We start from the raw sequence: 15,775 nt of genomic DNA on the forward strand, positions 1-15,775 counted from the left end.
ACCATGAGCCGGTATGATTGGCATGAGCTAATATCTGCTTCCAGAAAAAGCTGCAAGAAAAGCATGGCCAAAATCCTTAATACTGCATGCATGTGCCTTGGATCTGTAAACAGCTGGGGAGGGAGGAATAATATGGAGGAAAATTGAGAGGGATAAATATGCTCTGGTATCTTGCCAGCATTCCGAAATTCATAGCGAAATTCATAGTGAAAGTACATATAATAGAGAGATATTAGAAACAGGTGGCTAACTACTGTGCAAATTCTTTCGTCCTTGTGGAGCGAAGCTTTGATTCTTTCAGTGTTTCAGTAAGAACGAGAAAGTTGATTCTGCTTACTCAGCAGTCAGCACACCATCCTGTCTGAACCTATGCGGGTGGGTTAATGTGGGTCAGAACCAAGGGCTAGATCTGCATTAACGCCACTGGGCCTCCTGCCCAATGTCAAACAGGGAGTAAAAAAAGAAACGTGAAGAGGGACAAAACAAAGAGCTCTAGAGATGCATTTCAAGAAGACAGTGATATTAGTCAACATTTACAGCTTTCAAAGTAAGTAGTTATTTACAGCACTATTATGCAACTTACAGTACACTTTAGTACTTGCTACAACAAGCATCTAATTTACTATTGCAAAAAGTAAGAGATTTAAAAAAAAAATTATATTTTCAAATGGGTAAAAAAAATAGTAATACTAAAAAAGATCTGCTGATTTTACATAATGTTAACTAGATGTTACACATATGAAGTTTAGTTGAGTTAACAAAAAATACTTCTGAGAGTCTAACCAGGTAAATGTACTGTAAATATTTCAAATGTGACAAATTGCATAGAACTAAAACATATGATGTTTCGAAAGTATGAAGGCCCACCATACTGTTCATACTTTTTCCAACTTTCTGCATAATTTAATTTAGCAGAAAATATATAATTATAGAAATATATAATTTTAAAAGTAAGAACATTTTAAATATAAATTATTCTTATTTTTGTATTTGCTATATGAAATATAAAAAAAAACAAAAATATATCATATATACATTTTTCATATTCAAATACAAAATGAGGTTGTCAAGCAATATAAGTTTAATAAAGCTTTACTTTTTTCCTGTACATTAGAATGTGTCCTGTTTTTCCCCCAAGCAAAATATAATGACTATCACACTTTTTTACCATGATTTACAGAAGACACCCACTAAAGCATCATTCAGTGTAATAAATTCAGTGTAATTCAGATAACAAAAAATCTTGTCATGCATATTTAGAACCAGAATCATTGTATATGTCAATAAAAGACTATTTAAGAATCACAATGCTGCCCTGCAAATTTTTTTTTTAATTTTAAAACTTTTACCAATCTTCGCCACTATCAATCAAACCACTAGGTTTTACCCTTTTGTCAGCAAAAAGTAATTTAAAAATGACTTCATTTAAAAAATAATACAATTCAGTATGATTACTTTTTCTTTTATATATATTTTAATAAGTTCAGGTCAGAAAAATCATGTTTAATTTGATTTATTTTGACATTTAATTTTCACAAAAGAAGACAATTTACCTGCATTTATGTGTATAAAATCTCCACACTCTAGGACATCCTAGCATCATTGCAGTGAATTTTACACATATAGGTAACTCTCTAAAAAGAGTAGCAGTAGATAACTCTCTCGTTGGAGTAATTTCAGTTTAAGTGTCTTGGTTTTGGTTTATTTGTTGTGGGTTTATTGGTTAATGCTTGTGGGTTTCTAATTGTGGGATTTTTGATTAAAAATTTTTGGCTTTATCCACTCCGCCACACCACCCTTGGGAAAAAATGTGTGGCATAAGATAGAAAAGAAATGATAGAGAAAAAAAATGTGTGCAAAACTACAAAACCTCTTTAACCACCACGTGAAACATGTCAGATTGACTAGATCAGTCAGGACCACTGTATTATCAGGCGTGAGCATTCTGTATCTGTCAGTAACCCACACAGCTCATGAAGAACATATGAGCATGTCATCTACTGATCCTGAGTGGCAGAACAATTATATCACCTATCAAATCCATGCCCTCTCATTATAGCGCCCTTCAATCATAAATCTCAACAAGCTGCCGCCCCCATCCTCCTCTAGGCAGAAAATTCCCCAGATGCTGTTTTTTTTCCTGATGCAAGGCCTTTAAGGTCCAGCCAGCCTGTGGAGATGAGCTTCCACTGGCAGCGATCCACAGGGAAAAACTCATCAGTCTGTGTCCATGGTTTGGGATGCAGTATTTTGCGACAACAACAAGGCCTGAACTCCTCCAGGATGGGATGAAGGATATCTACAGTACCTCTGACACTGATCTGAAGGCTAGACATCATTTCCACGAACAGAACTCATTTTTTCCGGACATTCGCTGAAACATAAATCTCAGATTGAAATCAATTATCTGAACCTGGTGCGGAGTGAAGTCCTCTGGTACAGCAGCTTCTGCCGTTCAATCATAATCCAGGGGAGTTATAATAAAACATAGAGCCCCTTCATGACCCTGCACACATCTGTGCAGAATTAATATCTCCATATGCCTCTGACCCCTTTCTTCTTATTCATTTCCTCATACTGGAGGGGGAAACAGTCCATGTTTGGGGAATTAAATTATTTTCTTTTGAGTCCTTTTGAAGGCACATCCTCACTAAAGAGTGATTTTAATAATCTGACCGAAACATTTTAATTATCTCTCTAAATCTTAATCCTCAGTGACCAAACAATGTGTCACTCCTCTCATCTGAATATATGTGTGTGCTTTCAAATCTGCCCATTTCTATTCAGTAAGATAGCAGACCTGATCCTTCTGGGAGGAAAGCTTTAAGTAGTTTTAAGCACTATTCTATAACAGAGTCCCAGAACGTCAACAGATTAAAAAGGATATATTCCTTAAATCTGACTGAACATTCAACCCATCACAGTTATAATCAAATTCATCAATACTTGACAGCAATTTCAAAAAGTATCCGATAGAATACATTATAAATACATTTACATAACACATTTGTTTTAGATGTTAATATTGTGTCATAAAATATATATTACAATTCTACCTATTTTGGTGCACCAAACTTAAAATTCTAAATTAATTAAAAAAAATAAGCTGCAATAAGCAACAATTGTTTTAAATGCTGAAACTAACATTTAAATTATCATTTAAAGATGATAATGCAGAAAACTGGATTTTGCATTAAGGCATGGCATGTGTGCAAGTAAAATACAGTTTAATCAAGTGTAAAAAAAAAAAAAAAAAATCAGGAGGAAGACAGAGACAGGATCAGGCGATGATACAAAATATGTAGTTTATTTTAGATTATAATTGTGTAAAAAAAAAAAAAAATTCTACACATGCAGAGGTCTTCAATCAGACATGCATAATAATAATAATAATAACATATTTTTGTTTTTAATATTGTATTTTTGTCTAACACACATAAAAATAATTAAATTTTTTTATTAAAATGTGCATTAATTAAAAAACATTATTAAAATGTATAATTAAAATTATATTCTAATAATATAAATTATTTTAATATCTAAAATTGTATTAGTTCATCCATATAAGTATTTTTTTTTCCTGACCACAAAACTGGGCAGACAGAATGGCATAGAACAGGGCAAGTAAACAAGACACTTCAAATACATATCAATACAAAAAGCACCACACACCATGAGGATGGTGTGTTGTGGCATTTTAATGCTGTGAGTTGACAAACTGGGCAGTGAGCTGGTGCCCATGGGCCCAGTGACCCGACCTAGCATGAAAACAAACCATAGAAAGAGAGAGTCAATTAGCCGATGCATCTGGTGAACAGTGCCAGCTATAAACCCATCGAGCAAATCAGAAATGATGTCCTCTGCCAATAAACTCCAGATCGATAGGCTGCGAGCTGATGATTAATCTGGATGCTGAATACATACAGACAACTATGGCGGATGACAGTGACAGAGGCTGAATAGCACACAGATAAAAGAGAAAACCACATGAAAGTAACCTTCGTAGGTCAATTACCACCATCCCTCATACGCGACGGCGAAAATTAGCAAGTATAGGCACTCTGGGTAAGAGTGGTTCACGTCTGTAGAGGAGTCACATGCACATCAACTAAGGCTCAGTGTGAACTTCACTCAGACAGTGATGGCCATTTAGTCATTTAATGGGTTTTTACCCAGCAGACGGTCTCAGCGGCAAAGCTCATACTGTTACTTTTGCTGCTATATTCAACAAACACTAAAGACCAATCATTAGAGAGTCACATGACACTAAAAACCAGATGGAACAAACAAAACAAACCCACATGCTGATGGTTCATATTGTGCTTGCTAATTTCCTGTGCTCTTGCCAGCAATCATGCACACACATCCAAGTGCACTTGCACAGAAAAATCCAGGCACATGATGTAGGTTTGCCCGCGGCGCTGTGTGTATGTCCTAACAAATGTCATTTGGATCAATAAAAATCTTCTATAAAAAACTATATACTTATATGGATTGGCCCGAGTTTATATGGCGTATGCATGTGCGTGTAACCAAGCTTTTAAAGATGAGCAGGGCATATAATGCAGAAAATTGCATTTTGCATTCAAGGCATGTATGCAGGTAAAACACTAACCAAGTTGGGGGGGGGGGGGGGAATCAGGAGGAGGAGAGAGAGAAAATGGGAAGATGATTCAATATACTGTATATACATTTGTATTTTTTAATACATTTTAAAATATGTACAAATATTTTATAAATAAAATTATGTAATAATTTACAGAAACATATTACAAATTTGTATGTGTGTGTATGTACTATATATGTATAAATGTATATGTGTGTGTGTGTGTGTGTATATATATATATATATATATATATATATATATATACACGTGTGTGTGTGTGTATATATATATTTTTTTTTTTTTTTTTTTTTTTTTTGTGTGTGTGTGTAATGTTTATTTTTAATTTTAAATACATTTATTTTCATTTTTATACTAGAAAATAGTTATATAATTATGATATTATTTATATTATTATTTTTTAACAATAATAACACAATAAAGAATAAATATAAAAATAATTAAATCCAGTAAAATCCAGTTTCCTGCAAGAGTATCCACATCACACTCTTCTCTTTTCCTATCTGTATGTCTGACATTAGTAGTGTACGTGTTGAGACAAGGTGGAGCTTCTTTAATTATTTACCAACAGGAGTCCATGACAGAGGTTTCAGCCAATGAGAGGTCAAAGCCAAGAGATCAGCCAATGGGAAAAGATCATGCATATCATCAATACTGCACTGCCTCATTAGAAATGTGGACACAGCGAAATTCATGTCTTCATGTATTCTCTCTCATAAGAGGCGGCGAGTCATGCTGCAGATACAAGAGCTTGTGCAACAGATGGTCTGGGTCCAGACATGACAATGGGACGCTGAGTATGGGACGCGGGGGAGGGGTCAGGCTCAAATGTATTAAATGACTTTAAGGCTCAAACGAGGACAGAGGAGATGTAAGGCAAAAACAGGGTGGAGAGTCCTATTAATTAGCTACAAGCTTCTACTGCTCAAATTGCTAATTAAATTGCAACCACAAAACACAAGAGGAACAAGTCACTTGTGAGCAGAGGTTGGTTGTAAACACCGTATAGCTTAGTTGGTGCATTAACCCATTTAAGCCCACCGGCAACTATAGTTGCCGCAGTTTATAGTTAGATAACTACACCATTAAATATTTTTCTAGATGTTATCCATGTTTTATTTCTCAATGACATGCAAGAAAACAAGCAAATAAAGGATTTCAAGAAAAAAATAAGGTATTCACTTCCTTCCTATTACATGCGGCTGTTACGTTCCTACCCCTACTTCCAGGAAGCATGGCGAAGGCAAACCCTCCCAAAAAAATGTAATTTTCATATTACTAATAAGTATTTTTTGTTGACATATATATATCTAAATAATCATGGAGGTCTCTAGAATCATCCAAACAAAACAAATCTTCCAGGAGATCTATAATTTGTTGTATACTTAGTCAAATGTCCAATCAGCAATTATAGTTGCCGGTGGGCAAATAACTTGTAAGTACATATCATGGGGAAATGGTGTATACTGTGTTAACAGGTTAATAAATCAAGGTTACTGGTCTTGTTTTCTGCCTTTTGCTTTCATAACATCCCACCTAAAACATAACTTAACCCTTTAACTGACATCTCTACTGTACAGTAGACCTTAATTTGATAGGGAATAAATCTGTCAAAAGGAGGAGATGAGAGAGATAATTATTTAAATAATCATATTTTAAAAAGAATATCATTAATAATCATCAATATCATTTCATGAATATCAAGGACTTTTGTCAGGGTTAATCCATTTGACCTAATCAATTTGTGCCTATTTTGATATTTTACATATTTACATCACAAAGTATAGTATGCAAATATGTTTATGTAAATGTATACATCTACGTGTACCTTCACTGCAGTACTCCTTGTAGGCTACTTATACTAAAACTGCTTACATAAGGGAAAGTTCACCCAAAAATGGAAATTGTGCCATCATTGTGTCATCTTCAAGATGCAAACTTATGAGTTTCTTTCTTCTGTTGAGCACAAAAGAAGATATTTTGCAGAATGTTAGTAACCAAACAGTTAAATGCATAATTTTCTTTCAGGTATACCCTTTTTATTATATAGATGTAATATTTTCTTAATTATATTTATTTTTATTTATTTATTTTTATTTAACTTAATGATACACAATACCCTGTTGGGTGAACTTAATAGCTGCTCTTCGTTCTGCACTATGTTCCACCATTTTAAGACAAAACGGATTTATTGTGTTTTCATATTCAAGAGATTATAAGCTAGATGTAACTTTTTGGGGGGTTTGCATTGAATGTTCTTCGACTTTTATGCATAATTAATTTGTTTATGAATGAAGATTGATCTGTTGAAAACAGTTATTTGGAGTTAGATGCCAAATGCTCTCCTCCTATTCAAATTTTACATTGAAGGGGTGAATACAACATATTTGCCCACCGGCAACTATAGTTGCCGCACATTCTAATACGATTTTCAAGAAAATAAACTAAAACCTGGGGAAAATAAATGCAGAACATGTTCACATAGGACACTATTAACATGACTATATGCATGAAACCATTCAGAAAAAATTTGGGCACACATGCGTTAAATGTTATCACTGTACAGTAAACAAGGTAAGACTGATCCAGTACATGATATTATTTAATTTATTTAAAACATTTTTGAATGCAGTGCAGCCTGCTTTGGATATAAGCATAAATATACATATTACTTTGATACATGTCCAATAACTTAGTAAGGTAAACAAATCTATTTTGTTTTCACTAGGAACCATCCAATTCTCAATGTTCCTCGTCTTATATCCAAACTGTCTTTAAAATCCTGTCATCAAGAACAACCGATTATTTCAATCTACATTATACAAGGATTGTGTAACCAGACTAAAGCTCAAACTCATTTCCTGGTGTGGTTTGTGGAGGATTTTATGCTGTATGTTTCTCACTACATTAGTCTGAAAATAAATAAATAAATAAATAAAACCAGCCCGAGTTCTCTGCAGCATGAAAGAAAGACTGCCATGTCAAGTCTGGGCGTCGCTTTTTCCCTTCACAGAATAATTCAGCACTTGTGTATGTGTGCGAGCGAGTGAATGGGAAAGAAAGAGCTAGAAAACAAGAGAAGAGAGTGAGAGGTTCATTCATCTAAAATGCTTTATATGTATAGTAATTTAAAAAGCAAAAATGGCTTAAGAGCCATAAAAATGTCTAGAGAGTATTTTGGCAAGTATAATTTTACTGCACTGTGCTTTCACGTGCAACATGCCAGACATACTGAATGCGAATATATTTATCAGATATTCAGCAGCTTTTTAAAGTCAAATCCAAATCCATTTGACAAATACACATACTGATAAACTACAACCTTGAATACACTGTAAGTCACAAAGAATTTGCTAAATGTGACCCTTACCAGGTTCATACCTACAGACCCTTAAAACCAAAAGAAATGTGATTTATCGGAGTCATTTCACAAACACAAAAGCGACAAATCTGGGATCCGTATATCAAAGATATCACATGCTGTGAGAGGGTGGTCTTAAAATCACAGAAATGCTGGCCAATGATCTGCAGTCAGTCAGCCATATATCAACAGGTCCCCAACAGGGTGTAATGAGTGAGCATCAATCCCGCCCTGCCTCAAATTGATGAGGTCTGTCAGAGAAAGGCAGTGTATATTCTCCATTTTATGGTGAGGCTAAATCAAGATGAAGAATACAAGGGACAGTCAGTCACCTGCTCTAAGCCCATGTAATGAACAAGAGATCATGTGAGCACAGACTAAAAAATGTGTTTCACCTAATCTGAGACAAGAATACTTTTTGTGTGCAAAAAAACAAAAATAACATGCATAGTGGTACTTACATGCATTGAAGACTGACATGGAAGAGAACATATTGCTGAATATATAGTCATTATTTTTGTTTTCTTTGTTTACAAAAAGCATTCCCGTGGCTTCATAAAATTAAGGTTGGACCACTGATGTCACATGGAATATTTTAACAATGTCCTCACTACCTTTCTGGGCCTTGAATGTTGTAATTACATTGCTGTCCATGCAGGATCAGAAAGCTCTCGGATTTCATCAAAAATATCTTAATTTGTGTTCTAAAGGTGAACGAAGGTCTTACAGGTTTGAAACGATCAATGACAGAATTTTCATTTTTTGGGTGAACTGTCCCTTTACAGCACAAAACAGAAATGCACTAAAATACAAGTTCACATTAGGTAGCATTAATACATAAATGTGTGTGTTAACTGTGATTCAAATAAATAAATGTGTTAAACATTTTATATCATTCACAAGCATTAACATGACAGCTCTATATTTGGACACTTTAGCCATGAATGTGATAAATGTATTTGCATTATATAACAACATATCAAAACAAGTATAAAGAAATCTAGCACAAGTAGCTTACCTTTCAGTTAAGACATTCAACAAAAAAAAGTTTGTAAGGTTTAAATATAAAATGCAATAGACATCTTGTTCAGAAAGAAGACAAAAATCTTGTTTATTCTGTATATTTATATGATGAACTACACTACTGGATATTCTGCTAAGGTAATGACATGAATGACCCCAAAAAAAGAGACACTTTTAAAAGTGTCTCAGAAAAGTAAAGTTAGTTCTGAGAAAAGCTCTAGCATCATTTGATTTCAGATGACACTTGGTTTGATATTCTGAATCTAATGCAATGAAATTCAGACATTTGTAAATGGATACGCTAGATCACAAAAACGGCCATTGTAGCATGAAAAATAATGGATGTCAATAGCAACTAAACTGTTTTGTAACCAACATTCTTCAAATATCTTCTACTGTGTTCCACAGAAGAAACTCATAAAGGTTTGGAAAGACTTGAGGCTGAGTAAATGATCGCAGAATGTTTATTTTTGAGTGGACTATCCTTTTAAGTGTGATTTAAGTGACACATAGTGTCAAAGTAAACAGCATTTGACATCTGATTTAAATACAGTATTATGCAACAATGTGATTTATGCACTAAATCCACTATGCACTTAAAAAATTATGATAGATGCCACTGCCGCCTTTTCACAGTGACGGCCACCCTCCATTTTTCACCTCTCATTTGCATAACATTTAGTATTTCTCAACTTTTTGATTCTGTCACTGCATGTACTGCTCTACTGTCAATATTTCAATGCCCTGAATGAACTTGCTGCTCAGCTCCCATAAACGAATTGAAAATGCTCACTCAGCTCCACACAAGTGGACACATACACTTAGAGGCATTGGTCTAGTGATGAATTTTCTAGCCTGGCTCTAACTGAGATTGCAAAGCAGCATTTGACTGTTAGCTGGTAAACACTTCTGTCTTAATCATCTCACAGTGTCAAGACAAAGGCAAGAGGCAGCCTCCTCTAAGTTTGAGCCACGGGCGCCCTGGCAGTCCCAGCATTAAAATTCAAGACAACTTAACAGGTGCTCTTATAAGGGGTCGCCCTTGAAACAGGAGATGAGGAAAGATCATTGATCATATGCACTATCATAGCAGCCCTATGAACAAACACTGAAGGCCATGCAGATAGACCAACCAATCATGAGATGCCAAAGGGCATCACACGCATTCAATATAGACTGTAAAGATGATGCAAACAGGTCACCCACAGCATGTACAATTCATCCTCATCACTGAGTCTGAAGACCCACAGAGAGAGATGGAGACAGCTGGTCAGACAGACAAATAGACATACAAACAATAAAAGTTTAGAAGACACAGGCAGAGAAATAATGATGTCGGTCCAGCTCAACCACCTGCAAGAGTGCTTCTTCCTCATATCAAAACATTGTGTACACAAACCTCAGCAAACATCCTTACCAGACACGACATGATACAGCAACATGATTTATTTTTATTCTAACCAGCCACTGCCACTGGACTGGATATCTCCACCCATTCTGAAATTGCATTTGCCTAAAAAATTTGCTCCAATTAGTTCTGATTGGCTGTGATTGTGCTGGATCTCACAGCTTTTTTATTTTCTGGTATGGACAGACAACAGGTTAGAACAGTGGCTGCATCCAAACATGCATACTTCTCTATACATAGTATAAGTACACTCTTAAAAATAAAGGTTCCACAGTAGGGGTAGTAGAACCATTTTGCATCGGCTCCCCAAAAAACCTTTTGGTGAACAGTTCTTATCAGTTTCTCAGTGAGATTTTGTAAGATGTAAAGTTTTCATGGATGTCAAAAGTTCTTCTTTGAACCACTGATGCCAATAAAGAACCTTTATTTTTAAAAGGCAGTGAGAGCAAAAAAAAAAAAAAAAACCTGTAGGCCTATGTAAAAAGTGTAGCATGTTCAAAAAGATGAGCATGAACACAGGCAAACAGTAGGCAAAAAGTAACCAGATGACCAGCTTCTGGTGAGATTCTTACAAGTGTGCATTTAATGGAAACTTCACTATCCCATGAGGCCACAGGAGAGGATTTATGAATGGCATACCGACTGGTAGGTCACATGATAATGACAACATGATGAATGTTGTATGCTTAGACTACTTTCATTCTATAAAGGACCTTTTTATTGGTCGCAAAGCAATTACTTATTCAAAAGAAGCACCCACTGAACAGAGTATGCGATTTCTGACAGATACTGTTACTTTTACCATGAGTTCCACCAACTAGAATTTTAGCTGCATTGGAATGTGTGAAGTTGTCACAACTTCTATAAAAAAGGTGAATTATTTTGGTGTTTATGTCTGAAAACACCAAAATAATCCAAGAAAGAAAAAGAAAAAGCAAAACAGATAATGTTCAGGGTTCATTTACACATCACAAAGGTCAACAGAGCCCAGAGGAAATCCTCACTGTAACTAAAATAGATGTTCTTCCTTCTGCTAGAAAAATGAGAGATAACTCTGCCTGGTAGAATTCAGGAAGCATAGGAAGGCACTGATCAAAAGTACACTGTGCTGAAATTATTTGCACCTAGCAAAACCCCCATCTATCTCTCTCCGTTCTGGCTGCTCAGACAGTTCTTGTGTCTTTACCCAGGCTATGTCTGCATTACATGAGAACAAGAGCATCAAGACAAGCAGAAGGTCATGTTCAGCCTGGGGGAGAGGCTCGTCCATTTACTCATGCAGATCAATATGATTAACTGGGAGGACCAGCCTCCCGCCTCTGCCAGCTTCTGTTTAAGAAAGGCAGCATGGCAGGAATTTATACCCTGCTGCTCAATTGTGCCAGTTTTCCCCCAGCGAAACAGGGTAACAATGACACAGAAAGGCGGCAAACTGTTCATGTTAATTTTCTCTGGGCACAAAACTCTACAGAGACTCCCAAACACGGGGATATGAGAGAGTCAAACAAGCAGTATCAGTGGAATGGGTATGTGCCAGTACTTTGAAATATGCTTGGAATGTGCCTTATCTTCACTTTCAGATGCTTTCATGTTTTGTAATGTCGTCAAAAATATGATCACTGTAAAATTATCAAATTAAGGCCTCATTTGAGGTTCCCCAGATTGACACACTGGTGGAAGCCTTTGGAGAAAGTCTAAGCACTTTTTGAGATTCCTCAAAGTGCACTTAAGGAACTTCAATATGCTTTTTAAGTGCATCAAAGCTTGTTGCTTATTATTATTGGCAATGTTTAGATTTCTAGTAGAAACTAATGGGTACTTCAGAGAATTGCCCTTTTAGAAATGGCGCCTAGAGTTTCTCCTGAGATGTGCACCGGTGTCTGTGCTGTGGCACATGAAGATCGGTCTTAATACAACTGACAAACCATACGATTCTTGGGAAAAACCTTTTGAAAAAAAATGCAATCTAGAACAATGCTGGATTCAGCACCACGGACAGTGCACAAACTCTCATTAATAATACATGTGTGGCCCAAAATTGTGCAATTACTTCATATAAATTATGATTAACAGTGAGTATGTGAAGGATTAGGCAAAGTTAGCTCTTCTTTTAAATGACAACAGCACAATGAAATGTCTTTACGCTGAAATACTGAGTATATCTAGAAACCTTCATGTGACAGCAAATGTTACTGATACAAAATTGATAAGCCACATGCAATCGTTTAACTATAGCTAAATCATACACACTGATCAATAACATCAATTTGTAAAGGCCTTTCTGGCTAACACATCTCAATAAAAGTGAGCATTTAGCATTCTGGTCCTTCAAGGGACACTTTCAGCTGCTTGTCTTGCATTAATAATCAATCAAGAAAGAAGGAGTGCAGTCTGTTCCCTGTGGTCAAATGACTGGCGAGAATCAGGTGATCTAAACGTGGCTACAAAATCTGTAGGTGCAATCTGTGGGTGAAGTAATATTTAGTTTTTCAACAAAGGAAAGACAGAAAAACTGGTTCCCATATCAACAACAGCATGTGTGAATGAATCAGTCAAGGAATAAGTAAATACATTTTCTTTAAATTATCACATATTTAAGTAATATTATTCACACTTACTTAACCATAAAAAAATTATACAAATTCTATTAAAGAAAAAAAAAAAAGCTTACCTTAACTGCCTCTGCATGTGTGACCCGTTCAAATACTTTGTCATTAACTTTCATTATCTGATCTCCAATTCTCAAACCCTCCTTTTCAGCCAGTGATCCCGGTTCTACCAGTGACACATAGATCCCAACTCCATGCTCGGATCCTCCGCGGATGCTAAATCCCAAACCTTCGTTGCTCTTGTGACGCTTGAGGGTCACCTGTCGGATCTCTCCTGGGGGCTCCGGTAAGAAATTTCTTCCCAGTAAAGGAATAAGAGTCGCTGTCCCATCGCTGCTGGTGCTGATAGTGTCAGGAGACCCGCGCAGAGCGGCTTGAGAGGTGGAAGGAGGCGAGAAGTGAGCCCCGTGTGTTGGACTCGAATTAGCAGCCTCGTGGGAACCGTCTTGGTCACCATTGCGCGCAAGAGCGTCGGATTTCAAATAGAGCCCTTCTGATGTGTACTGATCGAACAGAAGCTGGTCCGAGCGCGGGATAACCAGCCGCAGCATGGGCAGAAGCTGGCGCTTGCTCGGGACGTTCAGTATGACTTTAAGCGTCTGGACCAGGTCGTACACATTGCGCTTGGAGTGGTACACGTTGAGGCAGTGGATGAACTGCTCTCTCTCGAGGTCGCTGAGCAGCAGGTTGAGCGCGTTGTGAAGCTTCTTCACGTTGGCGGAAAGGGTACGCGCGCTAGACGCCACGGAGTTGCCCGAGGAAGAGTTGAGCGACAGGCGCTCCAGGTCTGTGCTCATCCTCGCGCCCTTTGCCTGGATCACAGAGCCACGCGGAAGCGGTGGGGACCGGCGAGCATAGCAGTAGCACCGGAACCGAGTCTACAGGAGTCTGCGGAGCGGCGCATGGCACTGCGATGCCTTGATGTTCACTGTCATAATTAATATTACACCAAACGGGTCACAGAGGACCTACAAAACCAAACACATACATCTAATTAGCCCAGTATCCTAAAGCAAAAATAATAAATAAATAAAAAGTTTGGAATAGAAGAAAAAAAAACAACAACACTAAAAGCACGCTGTAAAATTAATGTCAATGTCTAGTTACATTTATTTTGTTGTTATAATTTATACAAGGCAATATTATGTTAGGTAACATTACGGTTTTAAGAATAAAAATAAGAATAATTTATGGGGAAAATTCAGAGATTTCTATGAGTAAACCATGTTTTACGTAATTTTTATGTTTCATTTTAATTATGTCAATTGGGATGTTTTACATTTTATGTTGTGTAGTTAATGTTTGCTGCATTATTTTAACGTCATGTGTTACCTGAATAGAGAACACTGTGATCTGTCACTGTTAAGAAACAATGTCGTTTTTTTTTTTTGTTGTTGTTTTTTAATTATTTATTTATTTATTTTATTTAATTCAATGTTATTTATTGACATATATATTATTAGTAGAGTGATGTTTCAATTGTTTATTTTGTTTATGTTTTAATTGAGCTAGATATGTTTGAATATTAAAATTACATGAATATGAATTTAATAATAGTCAACAAAATTCCATCCCATCATCATAGCATTTTAAATGTATAGAAATATGAGATGTGGAATTTAGCTGGAAAACCGATAACTGTGATAGCCAGAACTTTAGAAAGAACCTAAAAACGTAAATAAAAGCCATATATTAGACAGGAGAGTGCACCTTCCAAATAACACCGACAGAAAGCAGCGCGCTCCGGTGCGTCTTGCGCTCGCGAAAAAGGGTCAAGTGGCCAGTGTGTCTTCTCCAATATCTCTGTCGTCAACAGTGAATCCCTTATGAGGGAGTTTAGGATCTTTGCCCAGAAATCCAGAGCTTTACAACCACCATAATCACATGAATGCGTTCTCGCTGATTAGTTTTAAAAGTAGAGCACCGTTTCAGCGTTAGGTTCTAATCCACTTGTCCTGTATTTGGAGGATATGGCACCCAAACTAAAACGCAAAGTTGTTATCCTTTGGCACGCTCATATCAGAAAGTTGAAACGCGCTTTAGTCCTTTGGAAAGTGCGCCAGGTGTATTCCATAGACAAAAGAAACAAACAGGTTGGAAAGTTATTAGTTGCGTAAGTGCGCAAAGAAACAAAGTAAAACGGCACGGAAATCGACTGTCTTCATCGTCTAGCCTTCAGCTGCCGGAGCAAGAGGATCGACTGAACTGGCTCTCTCCAACGCGTCCCTACACAGGAAATGACGCAGCTGATGTGGCGCGCGTAAGTTGCTTAGTAACCAACAACACTTGAGTGAGGCGGGTGCGCGCAGGACTTGCAAATGTCCATCTGCTTATTTTAAGAGCTACGTTATTTAGTGTCACTGAGATACTGCTAGCCGTAGGTTTTGTTGCGTTTGTGTCATAAAAAAAACGTGTTTTTTTTCCTATTCATATTAAATAAGTAAATTAAACAAAGTTGTAAATATCACAATATTTGTATATGAAGAATTAATTTGCAAAAACAGACAATTTTCAAAAAATCATGTTTTTACATTGTGCATTCCAATTAATCTCAATCAAACTGCAGTTGGGTTATTTTGATTAGGTTAAAAAAAGCTAATTCTTAAATACAGCCAACTAACACAATAAAACTCAAAAAACATGATAACATAAAAAACATGATTTTTAAACATTTTTAAAAAACGGAGTTATCTATCTGTCTATCTGTCTGTCTGTCTGTCTGTCTGTCTGTCTATCTATACCAGTATCT

At 36.4% G+C, this 15,775-nt stretch overlaps 1 protein-coding gene across 3 annotated transcripts in view; it reads right to left on the reverse strand.

Annotated features, from left to right (window-relative positions):
- Nucleotides 1-15,286, reverse strand: part of whrna (whirlin a) — an 83,249-nt gene extending 67,963 nt beyond the window's left edge. Inside the window, exons 1-2 of one of the 3 annotated variants that reach the window (XM_042747893.1) lie at nucleotides 14,737-15,286; nucleotides 13,089-13,994 (exon numbers count right to left, since the gene is read on the reverse strand). In XM_042747893.1, coding sequence (XP_042603827.1) covers nucleotides 13,089-13,823 — 735 coding nt within the window. In that variant the 5' untranslated portion in view covers nucleotides 13,824-13,994; nucleotides 14,737-15,286. The remainder of the gene's footprint in view (nucleotides 1-13,088; nucleotides 13,995-14,736) is intronic. The other 2 variants (XM_042747891.1, XM_042747892.1) reach the window with 2 other exon arrangements.
- Nucleotides 15,287-15,775: the final 489 nt, after the last annotated feature.

This window comes from Cyprinus carpio, chromosome B21 (assembly GCF_018340385.1).
Source record: "Cyprinus carpio isolate SPL01 chromosome B21, ASM1834038v1, whole genome shotgun sequence".
Taxonomy (NCBI): Eukaryota; Metazoa; Chordata; class Actinopteri; order Cypriniformes; family Cyprinidae; genus Cyprinus; species Cyprinus carpio.